Consider the following 26998-nt stretch of genomic DNA (forward strand, 5'->3'; position numbering starts at 1 on the left):
AAGGCCACGGGTCAGCCACCCCGCCCAGGGGGCAGAGCCTTCCCAAGGGGCAGCAGCCCACCCTGTCCTGGGAGTGTGAGGAAGCCATCAGAGAGCCCTGCGTTGCGATATTGTTTTCCCTATTGCCCCACACCACAGACTTTAAACACCCAGATCCAAAGAGCTCAAGGATTCCCCTTCCCCTGCAGCGCTGGGAACCCACGCCCAAGGGCACTGGGGCTAGTGCCAGAGACCCAGACAGTGACAACGGCCAGGAGAGTGCTGTTGCCCCAGCTGAGTGACAGAGCATCAGTGGTCCCATTCTCTGTGCCCAGTGAGCACAGATGGCACAAGTCACACAGGGAGGACATCTGCTTTCTGCCCTACCAGCTCCTCTGGCTGGAGAAGACAGGCTGGTATTGATGCGATAAGCCAAGCGGACTGCACGCAATGCCACCTCCCTCTGCAGGGCAATCCCAGCACAGGGGAGACACCTCCTCTCTAGAAAGAGCCACCTGGGGAACATTATTTCTTCTAAGAGCTTCTCCAAGATCCAACAGCCCTGTCCACCAGTCTTGCCTATCAAGGGGGATTCCCAGCACTTCTCTCCCCCAAGACCTAGAGCCCTTCCCTTCCTACCTGGACTCCTCCTCCACTCCTCATTTAGCCTCCAGGCACCCACCAAATGCCAGTGATGAATGCAAAGGAGCAGCAGTGTGGCAGCTGACTCCTTGTCTGTTGCATTAAGGACACTCTGAGTATTTTCTGCACTTAGACCCAGGGTTCCTGGCCCCTGAGGCCCAGATCTGTGGGAGGGACATTGACGAAGGTAACACTCAAGATGTGCAGGCCCAGAGAAGACACGCAGAGGAAGAGAACTCTCCACATTAGGAGCAATGTTGGGGGCATGGGGGGAAAACAATCAGTGCAGCTCAGGGGCGGGCACTGTCATCTCTCACTTCATGGATGCCCCACAAATGCTCTGCTCACCCCAAGAGCTGACTAAGGGGCCCAGCAAGCAGGCAGGATACAGGCCATGTCAAAGGGTCCCTACCTTTTCCCCTCGCGGGCCGGACGGTCCTGGCAATCCCTGTTCCAGAGATTAGAGAGACAAGAGAAGCCCATGAGAGAACTGGCGGTACCCTCGTCTATCCATGCAGGGAATGCCAGCCGCCCCAGAGACTCATGCCCCAGGCCAGAGCCAGACTGACCAAGAACCATGGATGGGACTCCAGCCCAATTTGTGCTGGGGCCCATTGCTTAGGAGCTGGAGGGAGGATCCCTGATCGCCGAACTCCCCCAGTGACTCAGTGTACTAAGCCAAGGCCTCAGCAGGGCAGTTACAGGAGGTTCCAATAGTCATTTCTGCTCCTTCTCTGTCCCCTCCACCCATCCCCTGGGCCTGTCAAGCTCAGCGGAGGGGTAGGGGAGAAAAAACACAGTGCCAGATCAGCAGGGGGCGCTGCAGCAGACACATCTCAGCACAGGCGCATTCCTGCCCAGGCTCTGTGACAGTGTGGGGCTGGCACTGCCATGTTCCACCTGGGCTAGGCGGGGTTCCCCACACTCACCTCTCTGCCTGCTGGGCCCAGGCGGCCTGGGGCTCCCGGCTCCCCCTGAAACAGGATAGAAGGTGTGAGTGGAAGCAGGACAGGCTCTGTGCACACTTGGCATTTAGAAGTGAGGAAGGACCATCACACCCCCACAGCCCAGCAGGAGCCAACCTGCACCCAGAGCACACCCCTTGCTCAGCTTCCCCACCTCACCCAGTTCTCTGCTCCTCCCCCAACCATTCCCCGGCTGGGATCACACAGCACTGCTTGATCTAAGCCTCTGGCCAGCGCTCCTGCTCTCCTGAACTGCAGGACATGGGTGGGTTTGGGGGAAGGGGACCCTTTTGGTTGTGCAGAAGCTTCCAGCATCCTGACGGAAGCACAGAGAGCAAGCGCACTGACCCGCTGCATTGGCACAATAGAAGAGCCGCTCTCCCCAACCAGCTGCTGTCCCTCATGTGCTGATCAGAGGGGGCCACAAAGCTGAACAGAATGAGCCAGGGCCATGGACGGGGCTGACCCAGCTTCTCTGGCAAAAGCTGTCCTGCCTACTACCCACCCCCAGTGATCGCAGGCCCTTGGCTGTGAAAGGTTAACCCAGAGCGAACCTACCTTTGTCCCTTCCGGCCCAGGGAATCCGCGATCGCCCTGCAGAGGAAATGGAAAGAGAAAGGACATTGCAGCCGGGTGCATACTCGCTGGGGCCCCTTGGATAACCCTGCCCCCTGCAGCAGCACCCTAGCAGCCAAAGGGCACCCTCTTTGGAGACCTGGTTGAAACAGACTAGGGCAGAACATCCATCTTCTAGAGAGTCTTCTGCAGGGGTTTCGAGCTACGTGGCCATAGCACAGAACACAGTCCTGCCCATCCCAGGGCCCAGCAATCCACATCCAGTTTGTCCACGTCTCTAGCGCACCTGCAGACTGTGAGCCAGTCTGTCACTGGGGAGGCTGTTGGCAGACAGGGATGGTCACAGGGAAATCCCAGCCTCTCCCGTTCAGGGCTCCGGTTTTCTCCATCACTTCTGGGGCAGAGCTTTGGCTTGGAGCAGCAGTAACAGGCAGGGGGCCAGAAAGCCCCAGAAAGTAAACTGCAGACCCCTGTTCCCTGTGCAAAGGGAGCACTCTCGGGAGGTGGGAGCAACAGCACTCAGCCTCAGCTCAGGAGTCCTGAGTGTGGTGCCTGCTTGGTCCCAAACTCTCCTCTTGATTGGACGGGATGTCGTGACTCAACAGCACTGTCCAAAGGGCACAGGTGAGGCACTGCCCGATACCCCTGATCCCCACAGCATAACCCTGTGCTCCAGCAAACTCTCACCTTCTCCCCTGCTTCTCCAAGCTCTCCCGGCTGCCCACGGTCTCCCTGTTACAGAAGAGATAAGTGCATCAGTGTTGGAAGGCACAAAGACCACGCCCAGCAATGGGACCTAGGTGGGAGGAGCCCCAGGGGTAGCAGAGGTCTTCGGCCTATTTCATCCTGCAGAGTTTCCAAGAGGCAGGAACCACTGGGTGAGCAGCCAGCAGATGCCTCCTGGGGGGACCCCATGAGCAGAGTGGACTGTAGCAACTCCCCACCTGCGTGGCCCTGCCTTCACTCCCTGGCACAGGAACACACAAGAGGCTCGTGGCCTCAGCAGCTCGTTGGCTCCCGCTGACTTTCCCCACTTGAGGCTGCAGTGCTCTGTCTCAGACTGTCCCTGGGCCATCACAGGCAGAGGGTTTCTGGCCAGGAGCCCATGCACCAAAGAGCAGGGCCTGGGAGCAGTGCCCCATCACATCCAGCTTCCCCAGAGAGTTCAGGGGGAAGGCTCAGACAGGCATCCTTGTTACAGGGCAGTGACCATGTACAGCGGGCAGGCCACCTGCGTAATAACAATTCACACACAGCACCTCCTTCTGGGATCTCCAGGCATGTTATCCCCATGGCCCCAGGGACACAGACAGCATCCCCTCCGTTTAGAGGGGGAAACAGGTGCAGAAGGGAGGAGAAGGGGCCGTCCCAAGGTCGCAGAGCACAGGACTGGCAGAACTGGATACACCACCCATGAATCCCAACTCCCCGTCTCCACCTGAACCAGCCTTCCAGCAGGGAGGTCTCCCAGGACCCACCTTGCTTCCTTGTTCACCTGGAGGTCCTCTCGGGCCCTAGGAAAGCGAAGCAAGAATGTTACATCTCTCCACCAGGGAGTCCCTAGCAAAACCTGCTGAGGTGTGTTTTCAGGGGCGCCTGGACCTATCTCCCTGCTTGATCGGAGCGAGGCATGGGCTGGGTTGTCTAGGGGGCAGCCCGGTGGGTCAGTGGCTGAGGAGGTTGGAATCCAGGACCCACTCCCCCACTCCTGCAGGCTTAGCCTCTGACTTCCTCAGGATACCTGTGACATGACTATTTCCTGCCCCTGTTCAGGCCCTGTTGCCGGCGGTCTGAGCCAGGGCGTGAGCAGCCCCCCAGCACTGCGCCTGCTCTGTGCACACCCCAGCTGGAAGGCTGCTTTACCAGAGCTGAGAATGGGGAGGCTCCTGGCTGAGGAGGCTTTTAGGACTGCCATCGGACTGGTGTAAGAGCAGCCAGCCGAGTACATGAGCTCCTCCACCCCTGGGGCAGGGCTTGCCAAGCTGCCATCCAGCTGAGGAGAGGCAGGGCTGGCTCTAGGGAGACAGCCAGCGGAGCGCTGGCCCAGTGGGCCTCATGCAGTCTCTGATTAAGAGGCTCTCTCCTGCCCTGCTTGGGGCATGGACTCATGGGTCTAATAGGCCTTTCCCAGCTCTGACCACGTAGCCCTAGAGCGGTTCGCTGTTCCCCACTCAGGGGGCCTGCTGTTCGAGGCTCCACAGGTGCTCCATGCCAGCTGGGTTCATTCCACCAGGGCATGGCTTACCTCCTCTTAGGGGACTCACCCGATCTCCTGGGTCCCCTGGGCGACCCGGCGGCCCTGGAAAGCCTTCTTCCCCATCACCCTGGGGACAAAGAGCAAAGGAAGTGTCCAGAAAAGACAAAGGCATCATATCTCAGGGAACTTGAGGGGACAGGAGCCAGCGAGGATGGCTCCCTTGCTCCTCCAGGTTAGCAGGGTGGGATCCAGGGAAACGAGGTCACTACAAGCCACAGCAGTCTCCTACCATGTGTGCATCGCCCTGGTCACGGCATCAAGTGCCTTTGTGCAGAAGGGAGACCAGAGCACAATCCCACAGCAGACTAGGGGGTGAGGGATGGCAGCAGATCCTGTACTAGCACAGCCTGGGCTTTCCTGCGACCCCTGCCTCTCACCACAGCCACTCCTCTTACCTTGTCTCCTTTCTGTCCTGGGGGCCCAGGAGGTCCCCGTGGCCCAGGATCGCCAGGCAAGCCCTGAGGAACGAGAGAGAAAGAAAGAGCTGAGACCAACCTGAGCAGCGTGGAGACCAGCCCTGAGTGACATGGTGTTCACGGGAAGCCAGCCTCAGCACAAGATTAACACTGCCCACATCTAGCAAAGGGGATTTCCCTTTCTATGGAGCCTTATTCTGTGTCTTCCCTAACTCATATCCCCCCCTAATCCTCCTTACCCCACTTCCCCCGCACCACACACCACCAACAGAGTCACCCTCACCCCATCCCCACCCACCTTGCTCACCCATGCATCTCCACTCCCAGCCCTGGCATGGCACGGGGAGGTACTCACCGGGGTGCCTGGCTCTCCTCCGGGAGGTACCCCATCAATCAGCCCTGGGGGGCCCTAGAGAGACAAACACAGGGAGCTCAGATATCACGTCACACTCCTACTACCCCTCTCACCCGGCTATGCCCTGACGGCCCCACAAGCTGGCTCTGCACCCAAACACAGCCCCTCCACCCAGGGGAGCGTGTCTTGGCTCAGCCCTGTGGCTAACTGGCTGCAGCTCCCGCAGGCCAGCTCTCCACAGGCCAGCTCCACAATGCAGAGAGCAGAGCCCGCTGCTGCCCTGTCACAGCATTGCGGGACCCCACCAGCTGGCATGAAGGGGCAAGTGCTGCTGAGCGTCACAGCCTGTCAGCCTCCCCCAGGCCAGAGCGCAGCACTCAGGGGAAGAGCCAGGGAAGGAGGAAGGTCACTTACCCGCTCCCCTCGCTCGCCTTTCGCCCCCTGCAAGAGGAAATACACAGGGTTAAAGGGAGGGATTCCTGCACCTGGCAACCTAGTGGCCCCTGGGCGGCCCTGGGAACGCAATGCTCAGTGGGCTTGGTGCATTCACAGCCCAGGGCACCTGGCAGGGAAACCACAAGCAAAGATAAGCTCAGCATGATACCCACTCACCAGGAGCAGCCTCAGAATATCTGGCTTGTGTGTACACACCTGGCCAGGGACCACGGTGGAGCCACGTGTGCACGGGTGAGAGATCCACAGGGACACACAGTGTGCACACGTGGTGGGATGACGATGCACATACAGCAGGAGGCAGCAGAATCAGGGCGGCAATGGGGGCTAATTTTCATTGTGGGGGCGGATGTGTTTCCACCCCTGTAGCCAGGGAGGGTGTGAGATGGAGCATCCTGGGGAGAGGGAATGCCTGGAGGCAGGGGCTGGAGCCGAGCTGGGCGGGGAAAGGACAGCTGGGCAGACCCACATCATTTAGGGGACAGAGAAGGGTTGTTTCCCTTCCAGGACAGGACCCACTAGCTGTTGCATAAGAGCAGCAGCCAGGAAGGGGAAGAAGCAGCCAGGCGGGTGGCTGCTCTGGGTGCCCGGGGCAGGGGTGCAAGGATTCCGTGCCACCGCAGCTGCCCTAACCGTACCGCTTCCTCAGCCTGCCATGTGCCTCCGATGCTAAGGTGCATGCCTGCCCCTCCCCCTTTCCCCAGCCCCGCTGCTGCCGGAGCTTCTTCTGCAGTTCAGGCTTCTTGGTGCACACCCCAACCTGAAACCTCAGCCCACCCCAGGCCAGGCGAGCTTACCACAGGCAGGGCATGGCTGTGTGGAAGGTGCTGGGGCAGGCTGCTGTATGCATGGGGTGGGGTGGGAGCTGCATGCCCGGGGAGGCAGGGCATGGCAGGGCCTGCATGCATGGAAGGAGCTGTAGAGGGGTTGCACGGGGGCTGCCGTGCGGGCGCATGGTGTTGTGGAAGAGGCTGTTTGTGTGCATGTACAGGGGAGGGGGCACGATGTGCCTCAATCTAGCTGCCCGGGGCAGGGCCTCTGAACAGCTCCTCCCAAGCGGGAGAGGGAAACGCACCTTGACAAACTCTCCGGCAGGTCCTGACGGCCCTGGAGGTCCACTGGGCCCAGGAGGTCCTGGATCACCGACTGCTCCTCTAGGCCCAGGGTTCCCAGGCAGGCCAGGATTTCCCTAGAGAATCAGAGAGGCTTCATCAGTGCTCTGTGCTGGGAAGAAAGCGCACCACGGACTGGGGACCCTGGATTTTGGGATGAGCCACAGCAGCCAGCCATGCAGGTCTGTGAGTTTCCAGCCAGTGCTCAGGGTGTTCATATACTGCCCATACTGTCCAGCATGTCTGCGTGCAGGCTCTGCTGTAGCCTGGCACAGCTTCACCCTAGAGGCAGGGCCCCCAGTCTCTGTGGAATGGGGTTATGGCAGAAGGCCTCTGCCCTCCACGTGCTAGCAGCCCCAGAGTTGGTGGACCGGCAGCAAGGAGTCTAAGAACCTCAGTGTGAGGCCTAGAGGGTGACAGACCCAGGCAGGAATGCTGAGAGGGTTGGATCCCTGCTCATCTGGCACTGGGCAAGCCTGCGAGTCCCTCAAACCTCCACCCCTAGGCAGGGACAGCACAGAGAAGCACAGGCATAGTTTAACTTCTATATCTGGGGGGGCAGCTCCAGTCCGGCTAACGGGGCTGCGTGCGAGGGGCAAATTCCACGCCTGCCTGAGGCTTGCACTTTGGGGGGGGCAATGCCCCCCCACCCTCCCAAATGACACCCATGTTGAGGAGGCCTGAGAGGGCAGGGTCCATAGAATAAGAGCTGAGCACAGATCTATTCAGAGCAGAAGTGCCCTGGGCGCACCAATCCTCGTGCAATCGGAGAGTCATTGGAACACTCCTGGTGCCACTGAATGGATTCCAGAGGCTCACACCATGGGGCAGAGAGATGCAAAGCCCCCCCTGCAGTCCCACTGTGGGTGCCAGGGCCCTGGGCTACAGGACCTCTCCTTTCGTTCCTGTACCCCAATGACCACACAGTCCAAACCTGCTTTCTATTACATACCGGACTCCCAGGCTCCCCTTTCCGGCCAGGCAGCCTCCCTCCTCCGTTCACAATCACCCCTGGATCTCCCTACACAAAACAGAAAGCCAAACCTCAGTGCACCAGCCCAGCCCCATATACAAGCCTCAGCTTCTCTGGGAGAACACATGGCAGCTGTACAGCGACACTGTACCACGGTTCAGGACAGGCAGTGAAGAAGAAATCGGGGAAGACTGCACAGAGTCACCAGAGCTGGACTCTGGCCAGGACGTGGAGGAGAGCACCAGACTCTTGGGCAATGGGCCAGGGGACTGTTAGTGATCACAAGTGGCCAAGAACTCAGTTTTATGACTTATCCAGCAGCACAGTGCCCTCGGCACCAAGATCAAAGGAGAGCAATCCCTACTGAGCTGTTCATTGGCTCTGGAGTGCTGTGGAGTCTCCACTCCAAGCATTGAGCTGGTTCCACCCTGCTCAGCTTGGGAGCGCTGCTGTGACCCCAGTATGACGTGTGCGTAATTTACAGGGAGGTGTCTAACTGGATCTAAGGATGAAGGCCTCCCTCTTGCCAATGCCAGAACCTGCTCACGGCAGCACTGCCTAGTAGGGCTGCGGGACACAGAGCTTGGAGGGATCAGGGGTCACATAAAGTTGGGGGGGGGGGGAGGGGGCTGTGGACCACCCCACATGGCTAGGCGCCGGCAGAGGCTGTTGCAGACAGAGCTCTCTCTCTCTCTTTCCAAGCGGAGCCTTTGGGATTGCCCTGCTTGGTGGGGAATCCAAGATGGTGGCCACGTTAGGCGGCACTGGACGGGATGCACCTCTACCTACCGGCTCGCCTTTCTCTCCCCGCAGCCCGGGAGGCCCCACTGGGCCCTGGTCCCCCTGGAAGGCAAAAGCAACAGTGAGCAGGGGTGCTCCAGAGCAGGGAGCAAGGCTAAAGGGGAAGCAGGAGCTCTACGTACCGGGGACCCTCTGAGGCCAGGAATGCCCTGTCTACCCTGAAAAAAAACACAACAACAAGAAGATGAGGAGCATCCTCCAGCCAAGGGAGCAGGAGACTGAAGCCGAGGGAGGAGGTACACACGTGGTCTGCACGCCATGCATGGAGCAAGACGCAGACACAGGAACCATGGAGCAGGGTAACCGCTACAGTCCATGGCACTGAAGTTAGCCACCACAGGCAGGAGACAGCACCTGGAAGGGGATTGACACGGGGCACAACAGGGGCAATGTGGGTCTCAGAGACCCATTTAATTTGGACTTCTGCAACCCTTGTTACATGGGATGAAGCCAAGTAATAGCTCAGTGCTGCAAAGCATCATGGGAAGGGGGATGTAAATCACCCGGCAGGCAAAGAACAATGGTAAATATGGCCCAAGAGGAGGAACTAGGAGGAATTACTTACCGGCTGGCCAGGGGAGCCAGAGTTGCCAGGGCGACCAGGGCTTCCTGGGATCCCATCCACTCCTGGGAATCCCTGGGAACAGAGAGGAGAATAAACCAGCAGGTCCTGGCTCTGCTCTGGCCACTGGCCTCACCATTCCCAGCCTGGTTCACGCCCCAGAGTGAAACCTATTTATGTTCAAAGTCACCCCAGAGTGCTGATCCGTGCCAGGGCAGCCACGGGGGCTGAATTTGGGACAGGGCATCTCAGCTTAGAGGGTCCCCTCAGCTGGGATTTGGCCAAAGCTCTCACTGCAGAGCCCCATTTGGACTTGCTTTTAGCTCCCCAAGGGATTCCATGGGGATAGGATCCCTCCTGGGTCCTAGTGCCAGAGAAACCCCAGAAGAAAGGGGGTTGTGAAAGATAGTTGCATCCCCAGCACCGCCAATGGCCCCGGTACCTCTGACCCAGCCTGCCCGTGCCCCCGCCACCCAGCACCGCCAATGGCCCCGGTACCTCTGACCCAGCCTGCCCGTGCCCCCGGCACCCAGCACCGCCAATGGCCCCGGTACCTCTGACCCAGCCTGCCCGTGCCCCCGGCACCCAGCACCGCCAATGGCCCCGGTACCTCTGACCCAGCGCTGTCCGTGCCCCGGCACCCAGCACCGCCAATGGCCCCGGTACCTCTGACCCAGCCTGCCCGTGCCCCCGGCACCCAGCACCGCCAATGGCCCCGGTACCTCTGACCCAGCCTGCCCGTGCCCCCGGCACCCAGCACCGCCAATGGCCCCGGTACCTCTGACCCAGCGCTGTCCGTGCCCCGGCACCCAGCACCGCCAATGGCCCCGGTACCTCTGACCCAGCCTGTCCGTGCCCCTGGCACCCAGCACCGCCAAAGAGCCTGGTGCTCAGTGCCTTGTGCCCAGCATTGTTGGTGCTACTGGCACCCAGCACCGTCAATGGGCCTAGTGCCTTGTACTCAGTGCTGTCCATGCCCCTCGTGCCCAGCACTGCCAATGGGCTTCAAGCGTCCACAAATAAGGACACCAAGGGGCTCCATAGGGGACATGGGCATGGAGGATGCACCCAGAGGGACCCTCAGGGCACCGGCTCTGAAAGAGATCAGAGTTGAACAAAGTGGATGTTCTGCCCCTACAATGCAGCCATCCAGTGCCCTGGCCCCTCCCCCCAGCGTGGGGCGTGAAGGGCACTCACTCACTCTGTCCCCCTTCTCGCCGGGCCGCTCGATGATCTCGCCTGGGGCACCCTGGGGCCCCATTGGTCCTGGGGGGCCCGGAAGCCCATTGAGGCCCTAGAAAGAACAGAGGAGAGAAAACAGCCAAGGAGAAATGACATGGGGTTATTACGTGGAGATGCACCCCCGTGGTAAGGGCAGGCTCGGGGCCTTGGGAGGCCCCTCTGTGCCCATCACCCTGCAGTGCCTCCATCTCCTGCTCTCTGCGTCTCTCCAAAGAAGAAGCAGGACGATTGGCTGCCACAAGAAGCTTTCCCAGGGCAGGCCAATGAGGACTCCTAAGGAGCTCAGCACAGCAGGAGGCCCAGGGAGGGGTCCCTAGATCTCCTCCTCCCTGCTTACTGGGGTGACACAGGGGCTTTGTAATAAGGCCCCCTAAAGGCCCCTGCGCTACTCCTCACACGAGCCCCCACTGCGCAGAGGCCTTGGGACTGCCAGCAGCAGCACCCCTTAGCTGAGCTCCCCAACCCCAGTCTATTTCCAGGCATGCCCTGTGCCTTGGAAAGGTCCTGACTCTAACACAGGGTCTGCACCCGACCCACACTGAGTGCAGGGAGAGCTCAGCACCACAGTCCCCCCAGCCCAGGGGCCCACACACAGAGGGGAGTATTACCGGGCGTCCAGGGGGGCCGGGCTGCCCCACACGTCCTTTCTGCCCCTGCACAGAGAAACAAAGACAGGAATGTATGGCCATTCCCACTCCCAGGACGCAGGCTGATCAGCAGTCAGAGCTTCTAAGTCCATCAGCTAAGCCACTAAACTAAAGTGGCCTCGCAGCCCCTGGGAGGGGAGCACCTCAGCACCCCTCCAGCAAATCCTGTAATACTCACAATCTGGCCGGGCTCCCCCTTCTCACCCTGCAGCAAAAACAGCAAAGAGGCCAGTTAGGGGGCAGTGCAGCAACAGGCAGAAGAGCCACCCGTGAGCATCTCCACCTCCTGCACCTCGCCCAGCCATTCCCCAGGGCAGCACAGACAGTGATGGGGCTGGCCAGGCTGCACCAGGAGTCAGTGCAGAGCTGGCAGGGAAAAACCATCACCCAGCCCACCTCTCCCCACTTTCCTGGCCAGGGGCCTGGCGCTCTCACCTCCACCCCCGTGGCCCAAGGCTCTGGGCTGGAAGCAGCCCACTCCCTCTGCAGATACACCTGGGGGTGGAGTGCCCTCCCCCCAGGTGTTTGCTCACCTCCCAAGGGCACCTCAATGTCCCCTGACTCCCCACTTTACCAGAGCCTGGAGTCCTCTTTGCAGCCCCCTCTCCAGTATGCTCCCCTGCCCCAAACAGGCCTTTCACACAGCCTGATTCTTCCACGCTGCCTCCCCTCCCACCGCTCACTGCACTGATCCCCCCCAGCTCCAGGGGGGCTCCCATCCCTTCCCCCCCAGCTCCAGGAGGGGTCCGGCTATCTTCAGTCGCTCTCCTGCAGCCCCCTCTTCATGGGAGGAAGCTGCAGAGGTGCTGACTGGTGTGGGACTCACCTTGGGACACTGCTCCGTGCAGGGCTCCAGCTGAGGGGGAAAAGTTCTGCATTAGAGAGGGCCTTGGGCAGCCATGTCAGCTCCACCCCATGCCAAGCTGCTGGGGCAGGGAGCAGCACCCCCCACCTGCAGGGGGACATTATACACATGGGCCACGGAGATGCTGCATGTGCAGGGGGAGGGGAGAGCTGCCCCCAGCCCCACGGCTTCAGTCACCTGCAGCTCCCTATGCCCCACCCGACAGCAGCTCCAACCTGGCTCTGGGATAGCTCCGGGCCTGCAGTTATGGGCAGCCCTGGGGCTAGGGTTGCCAACTGTCTAATCACACAAACCCAAACACTCTTGCCCCATCCCTTCTCTGAGGCCATGTCCCACTCATTCCATCCTCCATCCCTTGCTCTCCCCGACCTTCACTCACTTTCACCAGGCTTCCGAGTAACAGCCGTGTTAGTCTGTATATGCAAAAAGAAAAGGAGTACTTGTGGCACCTTAGAGACTAACCAATTTATTTGAGCATAAGGGCTTATGCTCAAATAAATTGGTTAGTCTCTAAGGTGCCACAAGTACTCCTTTTCTTTTCACCAGGCTGGGGCAGGGGGCTGGGGTGCGGGCTGCAGGCTCTGGGAGGTGGGGCAGGGGATTGGGGTATGGGAGGGGGTGAGGGATGCAGGCTCTGGGAGGGAATTTGGATGTGGGAAGGGACTCAGGGCTGGGGCAGGGGGTTGGGGTGCAGGAGGGGGTGGCGGTTACCTCAGGCAGCTCCCAGTTGGAGGCGCAGCGGGGCTAAGGCAGGCTCTCTGCCTGCCCTGGCTCTGCGCCGCTCCTGGAAGCGGCCAGCATGTCCCTGCGTCCCCTGTGGGGGTGGGCAGGGGGCTCCGCATGCAGCCCCTGCCTGCAGGTACCACCCCTGCAGCTCCCACTGGCCACAGCTCCCAGTCAATGCTGGGGCAGGGGCAGCACATGGAGAACCCTCCCCCCCAGGGGCTGCAGGAACATGCCGGCTGCTTCCGGGAGCAGCACAGAGTCAGGGCAGCCTTAGCCCTGCTGCACCACTGGACATTTAGCGGCCTAAAAATCTCCCAGTTTGGCTTCAGTAGCCTCCAGGAGATAGAGATCGATTCTGGGAGACTCCCAGCAAAACCGGGAGGGTTGGCAACCCTACCTGGGGCAAGAAGGCAGCGTCCCTCTTGCAGGCCGCCCTTCCCTCTTACCCTGTCTGTGACAGTCACCCTGCAGAGGGTGCTGGCGAGCCCGTCCTCCAGCTCCGACAGGCCGGCCCTCGAATCCTTGACATAGAAAACATGGCGCGGGTCTTCACTGGTGACAATGCGGCGCAGCTGCTCGTGATCCGCCCCGTCCATGCCCACCGCCAGCACCTGGATCCCTACACAGAGCAGAAAGGAGTCTCAGGGGGCCAGCCTGGTACTAACCCCCCTGGACTCACCACTCAGGAGGGTGAAGGGAAAGGGGTTAAAGGCTCTGGCACCCCGGCAAACTGCCCTGGGCAGGGGTTTTGACCAACCCAGCAGTAAAGAGGAGAGGGAGAGGGTTCCCACACAATCCTCTCCCTTCCTGTCACTCCCCACCCCTCCCCACACACACCCCTCCCTTCCCACCATTGTAAACTCCTTCCCTACCAGCCTGCCCTCTCCCTTTTTCCCCACACCTTCCCCTGCCCCCCAGCTATTGCCCGATGTGACAAAGTGGGAACATTTTCTAATACTTTTATGAGTCTGGCTGGTGCCTCGGTTTCCCCTATATGCTGAATTGTTATCTAGTGGGTAGAAAAGGACTGTTTGCTCTTGGGGCAGGCTAAGACATAGACGTGAATGGCGCCTAGCTGTCTGGGACTTATGCCCTATATCAGTGGAGCATCTGAGAAGACAATGGCAAATCCAATTGCTCAGACACTGGCACTTAGCACCCAATGACCCAGGGGGAGATGGATTTTCCTGCCTCTCTTTAGGGAGGCTGAACAGCATCTCCCTAGGGCGAGAACAAAGGACTGGGAAGGAGTGAGGTGGGGGATCAGAGCTGGCTGCTGGAAGGAGTCTAGGCTCTCACCTGGGGTCTGATGGAGAAGATCAGACGGAGGGAGACAGACACAGCTTGAACCAAGGGGTCACTACAGCTTGGCTGGGCTCTCGACTAACCAGAACGGTCTGTGCTTTACCCTTCAGTTCTCTCGACTACCCTAAGGCCTTCCTACGCTGTGCTCCAGTTAGCGAATTAACCCAACTGTGGAAGTATCACTGCAAACACTCAGCAAGGTGCATTGATCCCCCCAAGAGCGCACAAGGCTCCCGTGGGGTCTGTCTCAGTTGGACTTGAACAATGTGAAACAGGAGGGCTGCAGGCACTGAGGACCAGTCAAAGGAGGCGGTGAAGCCGAGTGGCTTGCCCTGGAGAAAGGGCGAGACCCACAGGGGGACCAGCGTGCTGAAGGGGTTCCAAAGCTGGGGGTGTAGCACGGATCATGTGGGTCTGCGACACCCATCCCACCCTCTTCACCTGGCTCAGACGCCACATCCCAGCTCCAGGGATTCAGTTCTCACCTGTCGCCTTGATCTCCCTGGCCGGCCCAATGGCATCGTCACCGGAGGGGCTGTCTGCCAGCACCACCAGCACCCCTGGCACACCAGGCCGGCGCCCTGCACTGGGGCTCAGCATGTAGGTCCTGGCAAAGTTGATGGCAGCTCCTGCAGAGAGAAAGGGTATCACTACCAAGCAGGTGTGATGCCACCTCTATCTCACCCCCCATAGGGCCCTGCCACCTCCATCCCCTTCCCCATCACCACTCACCCCCACCCAAGGTTAACTCCAGAGCGGGACGCCAGCCAACTGGGAAGGTGTTCCCATGGCCTGGGGTTGCAGAGTCCAACCCGCCACTGCATAAGGCTCTCGGAGTACAGGGCCCCCTCCCTTCCTGCCCCCCCCAGACAGTGTTCTGTCCTCATCCCCTGGCACTGTGGCATCGAAGAAGCACGACATCCAAAGCTGGCATCACCCCCACCCCACAGCAGGCACCATGGGGCACCATGGGGGAGCCCAGGCTGCAGGCATGGTGCCCCTTACCCAGGGCGTTGCCGCTGGGCTCCTCGTAGTGCATGGTGCGGATCCGCTCCAGGACAGTGCCCAGGTCACTGGAGCGATTCAGCAGGACCCACGGGACGCTGCGGTAGCTGTAGATCGCCAGGCCCACCTGGGGAAGAAAGCAAGAGGTCAGCCAGGCCACTGAGATCACAGCCATGATGTGGTCCCAGGACGGGGTGGGACCAGCCCCAGGGCGGAGGAAGGGGAGAGACAGGATGGCCCAAGGCAGCCCCCAGGGGAGGTGGAGGAACAAGGGGTATGTGTGCAGGGTGCACGTTCCACCCCTCCACATCAGTGGGGAGAACCAGAGCTCTGCTCCCAGGCCAGCCCTGCCCCCCAGTACCTGGGCGGCATCAGGGCCCAGCTGGCCCAGCGCTGAGACGGTGTTGGAGAGCAGGGCTCGGACGGCCTCGGCACTGTAGGCACTGTCCCGGGTGCCATGCACTAGGAAGATGATGTCACCACGAGCATCCCTGCAAACTGCACAGGAGAAGGAGATGAGGGAGCCCCTGAGAGGCAGGGGGACAGGAAGAAAAGCCCAGGGCAGCTCACCTCCTGTGGGTGGGTTTGACGGAGGAGCTGCTCCCCGCACCTCTGCTCTGGAGGGCCACTCCCCTGTGTGCAGGGCAGGCTCCTGCCTGCTGCCCCACTGCTCAGGATCAGGGGCAGTGAGTGCTGAGGAAGCCTCCACAGCCACCAAAAAGACCCAAGCGGTAGCAGGCTCCAGTTGAGGCCTCACTGCCGTGCGGAGATGCCAGCTGACTAGTGAGAGCCCCTGTCCCAACAGCGACCAGGCTGAGCCCCAAACCGCTAAGTGCCCCAATGGAGCAAGGCCCCACAGTCCAGTCCCTACCCCTCGCACAGCCGAACTGGAGCCGGACTGGTCCTGGGAGCCAGCCAGGCTGCCCTTTACCTGTGCGGTCGGTGAGGGTGGACTCCGCGCCCTTGGCGCTCCCGAACAGCGGCCGGATGGTGAAGAGGTATCTGTGCCCCAGCCGCAGCCCCGACACCTGATGGGAAGTTGCTGACCCGGGCAGTGTCCTCTGTGTCTCGCCTCCCTCTAACCCAAACAGGGACAAGGGACCTCAGCATAGACAGGGTCTGAGGGAGATGGCCCTAGTGTGGGCCCTGCTACCCATCCCCTCTGCCTCCCACCTCTCTGCTCAGTGCTGTCTCTCTTTGAAGGGGTATTTGAACTGGGGATGGTCAAGATCCCACAGCAATGGAAACAGAGACCCTCTTTCCAGACTGGGCTCAGGCCAGAGAGCTCCACCCCATTCACCCTGCCGCAGAGCGACCCCCCAGCAGGTCCCCATTCCCAGCAGTGACCTGGCCTGTCTGGAGCAGGCTGCCAGCTGGGGGAGTTGGGCTCCTGCCCACTAAGGGGGGGTCTGAGCCCCAATCTCACTTCAGCTCGCTGGCCTTGAGCCTGGGTTTCCTCTAGGGCTTTGCACAGCCTTACCAGGACTTCTGCAGACCTTGTTTTGAGCAAGCAAGGGAGCCCCAGAGGTGGGGGCTAGCTGTGGCCCAGCACGGAAGGGGGGTTCCTATCTCTTCAGGGGGGCCCTTTCTTCAGGCAGCCATGGGGCGCAGCTCCATGCAGGCTCTAGGGGTCCCTGCTGTAGCTCTGCAGCCCCAGAGGCAGCCGTGCTGGAAATCTGTTCATTACCTCGGGGCAGCTTCCAGGTGAGGAGGTAGCCAGTGGCCCCGGGAGCCGGAGTCCAGGCCAAGGTCACAGAATCATCTCGGGTCGCCGTCACCCGGAAACTGGTGACTCGGCCCAGAGGTGCTGGAAGGGCAGGAAAGAATAGGGTGTAGAGTGTGCCTCCCACCCCAGCCCAAGGGACTGGTGTCACCCCAACCCCCACCAACAGTTGGTGAGGGCGTGGGGAGCAAACCCAACCCATCAGGCAAGGGAGGAGGGGTCGGGGAAGCACACTTCTGCATTTCACCACAGGGTGGCCCCCTGGGTCCAGACATGGCTCAGCCAGACAGGGTCTCCAGGGGGCAGAACTGGGCTCCCCTTAAGAGAGACGCCCGCAAGGTAGTCTCAGACTCCAGAGAGGGCAAAACCTGTCCCATCCCACCCCCCCGATGATATGCCAGTGAACAGCCATGGTCGGAGGTTCCCTTCCAGGCCCTCAGACCCTGCACTGGGTGAGATGGGGCTGGCCTGTGGGAGAGTTGCCCATACCAGTGTTGGCAGCGATGCCCACAGTCTCGCTCTCCCGGCTGCCCACCAGGCTGGTGATCCGGATCTCATAGCGCTCTCCCGCCTCCAGGCCTTCGATGTCATAGGAGTTGACGTTGGGGGCGAGCAGCTGGCTCCTCTCCGGCCCTCCTGCCCCAGGGGAGAGACGGGGTTAAACGGGGCAGGGCGTGCCAGGAGAGCTGCGGGGAAGGTGGGGAAGGAGCTCACCATCTGCTGGCCTCCAGCTCAGGCGGTACCCGGTGCTGCCCGGCGCTGGGCTCCAGGTGAGGCGAATGCGCTGCTCCGAGGAGTCAATCACCCGCAGGTTCCCCACAGGCTGGGCTGGGGCCACCTCTGCCGCTGTGGGGCAGCAACACAGAGGGACAGGGTCAGGGGCGTAGTGGTCTTGCTGCAGCTGTCAAACCAGGTGCACAGAGAGGCTCCCCACTGGGATCTGGGTGTCCTGGCTCACATGGGCAGGATGGGGAGCACTGCGCGGGGTTCCTCGGCTCTCTGTCAGGGATCGGAGAGGTTCTGGCAGGGCTGGAGCTGTGTCACAGGGCCTGGGAAGAGCTCTCTGGGCTGCATGGGCAACTCTTGCCGGGGCAGACTTGCTGCTAATTCTCTGGCACAGGCATCATCACCTCCAGCTCTCATAGGCACTGCCCACCAGCTCAGGCCACAGATCTTAGAGCAAGGAGCAGATGGGAGTTCCAGTTCCCTGCCCACACCCCGCTGGGAGGGCACTGCCCAGGGTCAGGGGACCCTGGACAATGGAAGTCACCAACTCCACCCACAGCCCAGTCTAAGCCCAGCAGGGATCCAAGACTCCCATGGCCAGGCATCAGCACCTACGTGTGGTGACGACGATGGAGACAGGGTCACCCTCGCGGTTGCCAATCAGTGCTGTGACCTTCACGGTGTAGCTGACCCCACCCTCCAGGTTGAGAATGTCAAAGGAGCTGGTGTCACCAGAAACCACCTCGCTCGACTCAGAGCCCCCTGCAAAGGAACAGAGGGTTAACATGGCACCCAGAAGGGGCAGAGCCAGCAAGGATGCCAGCCTCACTCCAGGTGCCCAGAGTGGGGGACAGAACCAGGCTCTCCACTAGCTGATGATGGCGAGTGATCCCATCTCATCAGGGGAGGGAGAGATTCATCTCACGATGCCCAACTCCAAGGTTTGTGCCAGTCAGAGAAGAGACTCCAGGGCTGGAGACAAAGGCTTTCTAAGAGTGCAAGAGGAGTGGCGTGATGGGATCTGCAGGCCAGGGCAACCACGGGACTCCAGGAGCTCCCAGCACAGCCAGGACAGAGCTGGGCAGAGGTCTGGGGATGTGGGCACCACAGGCAGCGTGTTGACCTGGCTGGGTACTTTACCATCTCGACGGCTCCACACCACCTTGTAGGCTGTCGCCCCAGGCACTCCAACCCAGGTGACCCGGACAACGTTGCTCCTGGACGAGAGGATCTTGAGGCTGGAGACCATCCCCACCTGCTCCGGAGCTGTGACAGAGGGCACACAGGAGGCCTGGGTTACTAAGAGATCAGTATCGCACAGAGTCACAAGGGGCAGGGAGGAGCTACACCCTGAGACCAGGCGAGGCCTCACCTGTTCTAGCCGCAATGGTGACAGGGCTGCCTTCCCTGCTGCCAACCAGGGCCGAGACCCCAATGACATAGACGGCCCCAGCCTGCAGCTCCTCGATGCTGAAGGAGGTCCTGTCGGCTGGCAGGACCCGGGAGATCTCCTGGCCTGCGGGAGAGAAAGACAAGCTGCAGGGGTTGGATTTCATAGGCAGGGCAGGTCTGGGAGGGCGGAGAGGGCTAAGATGCTGCCAGGAATGTGGACGGAGACTGCAGCAGGGAACCTGCTGGGTGGGTTTAGTTTCAGTTTGGGGCTGGGTGGAGGAACACAGGGAACCCCAGGCCTGGGGTCTAAGCTCCCTGCTCCCACAGAAGGACTTGACTGAGGGGTCCTGGGTGTACCCACAAGCTCTGTTTTGGACTGTGTTCCTGTTGTCCAATAAACCTTCTGTTTTACTGGCTGGCTGAGAGTCTCAGTGAATCCCAGGAAGAGGGGTACAGGGCCTGGACTCCCCCACACTCCGTGACAGGGACACCCCAGGCCAAGATGCTGCGACAACCAGGGAGGACCACGGCCAGCATTTAATGGCCACACCCAATCCAGCGGGGAGGGAATGGCAACAGCAGCTGTCATTTGGAGGTGAGCCACCAATCTGGAAGCAGCAGGGGCCAGGATTCCAGTCTGTGCTCTCCCCAGGGAGCAGCAGGATGGGGTCTCCTCAAACAATGAATGGTGGGTTAGCCAAGCACAGGCCATTGAGCATGGAATGGCCAAACCAAGCCCCACCCTGCCTGCAGCAGGCACTGGCCTGCAAATCTCCGGCAGCAGGATCTGCTCTGTGAGGCTGTAGCTTATTCCCGCCTATGGCACAGCCAGTCCCGCTGGCCCTAGAATAGGTTGGGGCAGCAACATACCCCAGGCCAAAGGCACTTCAAGCTCTGGGCTGCCAGTGAGCAAGGGGGTCCTGTCACCAGCTCTAAGCAAGAAGCCAGGCACAGACACCAGTCCCCTGCTCCAACTGCTAGATCATGCTGCAGTGTGGTGCCTCCTAGCAGAGGCAGACGGGTAACGGGGGCATCTCCCAAGGCAAGGAGCCAGTCTGGATAGTCTCACCTCAATGGCCCACCTGAGCCCACGTGCATTCAGTACACCTACCATCACTCGCCCGCCATGTCAACTTGTAGCCACTCGCCCCAGGAAGCCCACTCCATGAGACCCTCAGCTGATTGGGTCTGATCTCAGCCACCCGCAGGTTGGTGACGCTGCCCACAGATGGCGGATCTGCAGGGCCGGAGACTGTGTCAGCCTGGACCCCAGAGACTTGTCTGTCATGCCCGGTCCCCGCAATCAGCCCAGCCAGAGGGCAGGAACAAATGCAGGTGCTAACCAAGGGCTGCATACCCAGAGCCTTCACTGGGAGAGCCGGACGCCCCGCAGTGGTGACACTCAGCCTCGCAGGCTTGCTGGGAGAGCTGGACCATTCAGCCCAAGTGCTGAGCTAGCTTGGTGCCCCCCCAGGTGCTAAGCCATGCCCCTGCACAGGTCCCCATGCAGACGTACCCAGCTGGACAGTGATAGTGGCAGGGTCACTCTCCTGGCTGCCCACCAGGGTTGTCACCTGCACCAGGTATGTGACTCCTTCCTTCAAATCCTGCAGCTCAAAGAAATTCCGGTTGCCGGGGATGCGCCTGGTCTCCTCTGAGCCATCTGCAGCAAGGAAGAGCACTGGGGAGTTGGCCTCTGCGCCCCAGCAGGGAGCGAGGCTCCCACAGCACGGCTACTGCAGCACGGGGAAGGGCTCTCAGACACCCTGACGCTCCCAGGGGAGATGGCCCTAATGTACTGGTGCATGCCAGGCTTGCCCAGTACAAAAACCCCCATCACAGCCACCCGCAGCCATGTCCTGCTCCCCCTCATAACTCCCAACCCCTCCGCCCTGCCCTGTCACAGCTGCCTACAGGCCCTTCCCCTCTGCCCTGCTCAGTCACAGCCCCCCATTCTGCCCACCTTTTATCCGTGTTCTTCTGACGTCCCTCCAGGTGCCTCAGCAGACACCCCTGCGCAGCAGAGCTCTGCCAGGCAGAGAAGTGGGTACCAGCAGGTATGGCCCCCATACCACAGCCTATCCAACACCCATGCCCACACTCTGCAGGCCAGCTCTTACCCTGCCTGTTGGTGATCACCAGCTTGTACTCAGTGGCCCTGGGCATGGCACTCCACAGAAGCCGCACACGGCCCACACCCACAGGCACCACTTGCAGGTTGGACACGCTGCTCACTGATGGCTCTGCCATAAACACACAAGGGACCCCCCAGTCAGAGCAAGCCCAAGGGGCCTGGACCAAAGCCTGTTCGGGGAGCAGGCATGACTGCCCTAGGGGAAAAGGGAGCGTTCCCAGCCCCTGGGCAAGGGAGATGCAGCGACCAGGCCCCTGGAGTGGGGGTAATATCGGACATAGCACGCACAGCTCATAGAGTGGAGCTGGGTGCAGTGTCCAGGGCTCATGAGCACCCCGGGTGTCTGTTCTAGACAGACACTGCTGGCTGTGCTGAATGCCAGCTGATGACTGCTGAGCCTGCTGCTGGGGGAGGGAGCATGGGAAAGGAGCTAGAGAAAGAGGGACCGACCCCTGTGTGAAGGGACAAGAGCCCATCTCCCACCCATGCCCCCGGCAGAGCCCCCAGGGTTGCTAGTAAGAAATCCCATCTGACTGCCTGGGGCCAGCTCCATGGGAAGAGAACACTCACTCTAGCCTATCCTCCCTGGGGCCTCAGGTCCCACCCACCCACCGGGGCTAGCTGGCACTCACCGATCCGGACACTGATGGGGACGGCGCTGCCTTCACGCCTGCCAATCAGGGCTGACACACGCACTACATAGGTGACCTCCTCTCTCAGGTCCTCGAGCTCCAGCATGGTCTGGGTGCCTGGGATCTGCCTGGTCCTGTCAGTGCCATCTGCAGGGGTGACAGGAATGGGGAGGCTTAGGGCTCCCTCCAGCTCTGATGTCACATCAGCTATGACAGAGTCCCTCTGTGACATCCCTGCTACCCTCAGACCCAGGTACAAAGCACTGCACCCCCACCCACAGGCCAAGCCACGCTGACCCCAGGTGCCTCCTCAGCCTTTGGGCACAGATCTCCTGGCTGGGGAGCTGACTGGGCTGGAGAGCAGAGTGGGAGCAGGTACCACTCCTTCCCCATCACGTGCACACGTCTCGTCCGATGGGCAGGGTGAGCGCGCTTCCCTCAGAGCCCACTTGCATGGCCTGGAATCACACATGCCATTCCATATCACCCAGCAGAGGGTGGCCACACGAGTAGGTGCCCGGCCAATGGTGCTCTGGAGGAATGCCAGGCCAGGGGTGGCTAGAGCAGCTGGGGCTAGTGGACTGGGGACTGGTAACTCCCCCCGCTACTGAGCATGAGTTTGTGAACACGTGCTCCCAGTTCACGGCATCAGTTCTGTGTCACACAATTCAGCTGTGGCCTGACAAGTGCAAGAGAAACCTTCAAACTGTGACCCCAGGGTAGCAGACAGCAATGCCTGCCTGAGTCTGCCAGCAGCCTGAAACAATAGCTCAGAGGCGGGAACTGCTCTATTCACATGAGCATGTACTGTTGACACTGGAACCTAACGATAACATTGTACATGATAACTCTTAACCATTTCAGTGTTGCTTGTTTTGGCAAAAGCATCCCGCTAATGGGTTTGTGCCACTAATCCAAGCTGCCTCTTTCAATTCCCCAAGGGACAAAAGTCCCAGCTGGCCCCTACCAGGCTCCCCCATCACAGCTTCAGTGCAGCCTCAACACAAGCCCGTGCAGCACACAGAGAATTGAATGGAGGGACAGCGCAGAATGCACTGCAGTGAATAGCCAAATCACAGCACCAAGGAGAAAGGGGGAAGCCAGGGGGCACTGCACTGTGGGCTTTAGTCACTCACAGACTTAATGCCATCAAAACCTGCGGTCTCAGATTTAGCATCTACCTCAGAATCTCAGCCAGCTGCTCCCAAGCACTCAGCACAGGGCTAGTGCCAGCCAACTAAACAGTCAGGGCCGGCTCTAGGATTTTTGCCGCCTCAAGCAAAAACATTTTTGGCTGTCCCCGCTTTTTTTTTTTCCCATGTCCCCCTACCCCCAGCTCCACCCCTTCCCAACCCCTTCCCCAAATCCCCAGCCCCGCCTCCTCCCCCGGGCGTGCCACATTCCCCCCCCCATTGCTTCCTGCGGCTCCCCCGCCGCAACCCCCCGCCCTAGCTCACCTCCGCTCCCCCGCTCCCCTGAACATGCCGCCACTCCACTTCTCCCTGCTCCCTCCCCAGGCGAGGGAGAGGCAGCATGTTCAGGGGAGCAGGCGGAGCGGAGGGGGGGTGGGGAGGGAGCGCAGGAAGTAACGGGGGGGTAGAGGAACTGCTCCCCGCCCCAGCTCACCTCCACTCTGCCACCGCCGCCTCCCCCGAGCGCCGTCGCTTGGCTTCTCCTCCCTCCCTCCCAGGCTTGCCGGGCGAAACAGCTGTTTGGCGTGCGGCAAGCCTGGGAGGGAGGGGGGAGAAGCGGAGCGACAGCAGCGTGCTCAGGGGAGCGGGTGAAGGCGAGCTGGGGCGGCAGGGGCACATTTCTAGGGGCGGCATGGCCGGCGCCGGACTGCCACGCCTAGAAATGGGCCGCCCCAAGCACCTGCTTGTTTTGCTGGTGCCTAGAGCCGGCCCTGTAAACAGCGAACAAGCTCCCACCCATCCTCCCAGCAGGATCGGGAGATAGAGGACTGAAGGGCTGCTTTGCAGAAGCACTGGTGTGGGGTGGATCTCTAGCTGTCTGTGCGAGGGTCATTCCCACGACTGCAGTTAGCCTCCACTGGGTATCTAGACACCACGGTGTGTTCTCCAGGGCTCTGGCCTGTCCCACCCCCCCACCACTGGGCCTCAGATGCCAGTCAGGAGGTAGGTGGCACTCCAGAGAGTCAGCTCTGGATGGGTCTGGAGTCCAGCCTGCAGCCACAACTCCCCTGTGGCCCCCAAGCACTGGCTCCCCGCTGGAGACTCACCCTGGGAGCTGCGCAGCACAATCTTGTACTCAGTGGCACCCGGGACCCCAGTCCAGGCCAGCCGGATCCTCTTCCCCACGGTATCAATGACCCGCAGGTCAGAAATGCTGCCCACTGGGGGCTCCGCTCCTGCAAGACAAGACAGCGCTAACGCCATGGCTCACAGCTGGGCAGGCACAGCCTGGGGACACCAAGGAGCACTGGAAGGAGGGGCGGGGCACCACAGACCTATGGAACAGTCAGAGCAGGCCTGGCAGGGCCAGGAGATCCTGCCCTCGCTCAGTCCATGGGGTTCCTGGCACCCCCGTTGCTGAATGGACGGAGGCTCCAGTGTAGGGGAAAGGGCAGGGCAGGGATCTGTTTGATCACTGTTTGCCCAGCACCCAAGTCGCTTCCTTTGAAAACCTACAGTCAAAGAGCCTCCAGGGAAGGGGGCAGGTCTTTCAGCCCCACACAGTCTGGGCCTGGCAGGGGGCCCAGCATTCAGCAATGACTCCACCCATGCTGCCATGCCACAGCCCAGCGGAGTGAGCCGGGAGAAGAGCAGGGGCCCTGTGCTGGGGATGTCACTCACTTGGAGGGCTACCCACCCCAAAAAACGCTGGTAGGATGTCACAGAGCCACTTGCATGGTGCACTGGGCACCTCTAGGCTCTGGGAACCCTCCTCTGCCCACTCCACCCAGGTGGGCCCAGGGGCGTTCACTCACCTGTCTGGGAGATGGTTACGGGTGTGGCCACCTCCCTCCCGTCGTACAGGGTGTAGAGGGTAATGCGATAGTCCGTGGCTGGCTGCAGGCCGGTGAGCTGGTAGCTGTTGATGTTGGTGGGCAGGGACACAGTCTGTGGGGGGTCAGCACCTGAGAACCAGAATGGGATGGGGGGGGCGGAAATGAGGCAGTCACTTGCTGCTTCCCAGCCCTGAATCTCAGCACCTCTCCTCCCCTTCGTCCTCCCAGGGACTCCTGCACCAGCAGCTGGATCCCCCTGAACCTGGCCGGCCTGTGAACCAGACCTGGAGCCCAGCTGAGCCTGTGGAGATCCGGGATGGGGATCTATCACCCTACCCCCACGCAGACACAGGGCATTTCAGCCTCTCCAGTAGCCTTCCCCACTCCCTGCCCTGGGGACCTGGCCAGCCTACCTGTTGCTCTTCTCCACTCCAGCCGGTAACCACGGGCATCGCGGATGATATTCCAGGCCACCTGGATGGAAGTTGGGCCCAGAATGACGGTCCTCAGGGACTGGACTATGCCTGTTTCTAGAGGAAGGAGAGACAGGCGGCCAGGCTGAGCTCAGCAGCATGAAGGCTCTCGACAGAGCCTAGCGCCCACAGAAGGGAAACACTTAGGCTTCCAAATCCATCTCTCAAGCTGAGCCTAAAGCTGGGCACCCCGCCAGAGTAGCCTTTTGGGAAGTGAGGTGGTGGGCCTCAGTCCAGTGCCCACCACCACAGCTGTCGCTAATTACTCCCCAGCTGGGCTGCATACCCTCCCCACGGGAGGGTCCTTCCCTGGCAGCTCATGGGGGAAGCCAGCTCTGGCACTGCCTTGGCGGAGCCTGCTCTGAGTAGGGATTCAGTCTGCAGGGCTGGCAAACTGGAGGGCTGCACTGGCAAGAGAGCCACTATGCCAAGAGAGGGGATGAAGAGCCAGGCCTGGAACAACTGACGCTCCCAGCCAGAAAAAGACACAGGGAAAAATAACTCCCCATCTCCCTCTGCTTTAGAATGTGTCCAGAAATATCTGTGCCATGGGGGCACTCCCAGGGCTGAGCCCCCCCTTACAATAGGGGCCTCCCTCCCCAGAGACCTGTGGGAAAGGAAAGGCCACGGTGCCCTGGCCTGGAGAATGGCATTAACCCCCTGGAGACCCAGCCAAGGGCACCAGGGATGGTACTGTCAGGACTGTTTCTGCAGGAGCAGCCCCAGTCCCAGCCTCCTCCCCACTCGACTGTAGGTGCCACCTCATCCCGCTTTGTGGACATTACAAAGCGCTCTCTCAGCCAGGATCCCTTCAGTACCATATCAATCCGCACCCAGCCACACCGGGATGCAGAGCTGCTGTCTCCCCCTGTGCATCGCTCTCCCATGAGAGGGACACCAGCCAAGCCTGGGGCCATGTGCATTGCTAGTACTTTGTGCTGCCCCAGCTGCTCGTCCTGTCAGCCCTCTGGACATTCTCAGAGCATAAGCTCTTGGGGCCTTGACCTCTCTCTTCATTGCATGTCCATGGGTGTTTATCTGTGTGACACAAGAATCTCTTCTTGCCAACTAGCAAGGAGCACAGAGGGGGTGCACAGGGCTTATGGGGATCTCCTGGATCTGGTACATAACTTCTAGTTCACCAAAGAGTGCCATGCGAGGTCACAAACAAAAGCCAGTGTCGCACTCATCATCAGTATCGGGAAACGCATGTACAGAGGTTTCGTAAGAAGTTGTTATGTACATACACTGAAAATTATGTTCTCTAGGTCAAGTCAAGGGGACTGGTCATCCGCAAAGATGAAAAAACAGGTTTTCCGTCAGTCAAGAAATGTTTCTGTCTAGCTGCTTACATGGATATTAAGTATTGTCTGCTTCACATTGGGTCTCCCCTCAGCCGGCTGAACGGAATGCAGACAAAGGGTTGCAACGGCTTCAGCGAGGAAAAAGCAATAGGAAGAAGTAAAGAGTGGGCAGGGAGAACAATACTTGAAGTGCACATGTGACGTTATGGACTTGAACTGAGACCGTATAGATCATGGTTGCAACCAAGGTCCTGCAGTGGCACCAAATCTTATATAAAGGGGGTCAAATAATAAATTTCTAAATAAGAAATAAGAAGCGATGCAATGGGTAAGACCGAGTCCGTCTGGGCAAAAATTACATTGGGGAAGAAAACTATTAGAGCCTCCCCTGGGATAGTGCTTGGGGTGTACAGATATTTGGATACGGATAGAGCCCTTTTTAATGTTTTTAATAAAGTAAATACTAATGGAAACTGCGTGATCATGGGAGACTATAACTTCCCAGATATAGACTGGAGGATAAGTGCTAGTAATAATAATAGGGCTCAGATTTTCCTAGATGTGATAGCTGATGGATTCCTTCATCAAGTAGCTGCTGAACTGACTAGAGGGGATGCCATTTTAGATTTGGTTTTGGTGAGTAGTGAGGACCTCATAGAAGAAATGGTTGTAGGGGATAATCTTGGTTCAAGTGATCATGAGCTAATTCAGTTCAAACTGAACGGAAGGATAAACAAAAATAAATCTGCAACTAGGGTTTTTGAT

General features: G+C 60.1%; 1 protein-coding gene across 1 annotated transcript in view; it reads right to left on the bottom strand.

The window, feature by feature from the left end:
• The window catches only part of COL7A1 (collagen type VII alpha 1 chain), a 100584-nt gene that overhangs the window by 60211 nt on the left and 13375 nt on the right, over positions 1–26998 (bottom strand). The window contains exons 10-44 of the mRNA XM_077821477.1: positions 24870–24986; positions 24436–24585; positions 23728–23856; positions 21489–21635; positions 20843–20965; positions 20239–20385; positions 19834–19959; positions 18703–18846; positions 18471–18596; positions 17946–18092; positions 17319–17450; positions 17094–17240; positions 16569–16688; positions 15813–15959; positions 15243–15379; positions 14882–15008; positions 14362–14505; positions 13018–13190; positions 11807–11836; positions 11159–11185; positions 10293–10385; positions 9095–9166; positions 8518–8571; positions 7708–7776; positions 7249–7256; positions 6719–6832; positions 5605–5631; positions 4815–4877; positions 4427–4486; positions 3641–3676; positions 2850–2894; positions 2145–2180; positions 1746–1902; positions 1551–1595; positions 1034–1069 (exon numbers count right to left, since the gene is read on the bottom strand). Of these exons, the coding sequence (XP_077677603.1) occupies positions 1034–1069; positions 1551–1595; positions 1746–1902; positions 2145–2180; positions 2850–2894; positions 3641–3676; positions 4427–4486; positions 4815–4877; positions 5605–5631; positions 6719–6832; positions 7249–7256; positions 7708–7776; positions 8518–8571; positions 9095–9166; positions 10293–10385; positions 11159–11185; positions 11807–11836; positions 13018–13190; positions 14362–14505; positions 14882–15008; positions 15243–15379; positions 15813–15959; positions 16569–16688; positions 17094–17240; positions 17319–17450; positions 17946–18092; positions 18471–18596; positions 18703–18846; positions 19834–19959; positions 20239–20385; positions 20843–20965; positions 21489–21635; positions 23728–23856; positions 24436–24585; positions 24870–24986 (3455 nt within the window). The remainder of the gene's footprint in view (positions 1–1033; positions 1070–1550; positions 1596–1745; positions 1903–2144; positions 2181–2849; positions 2895–3640; positions 3677–4426; positions 4487–4814; positions 4878–5604; positions 5632–6718; positions 6833–7248; positions 7257–7707; positions 7777–8517; positions 8572–9094; positions 9167–10292; positions 10386–11158; positions 11186–11806; positions 11837–13017; positions 13191–14361; positions 14506–14881; positions 15009–15242; positions 15380–15812; positions 15960–16568; positions 16689–17093; positions 17241–17318; positions 17451–17945; positions 18093–18470; positions 18597–18702; positions 18847–19833; positions 19960–20238; positions 20386–20842; positions 20966–21488; positions 21636–23727; positions 23857–24435; positions 24586–24869; positions 24987–26998) is intronic.

This window comes from Eretmochelys imbricata, chromosome 7, assembly GCF_965152235.1.
Source record: "Eretmochelys imbricata isolate rEreImb1 chromosome 7, rEreImb1.hap1, whole genome shotgun sequence".
NCBI lineage: Eukaryota > Metazoa > Chordata > Testudines > Cheloniidae > Eretmochelys > Eretmochelys imbricata.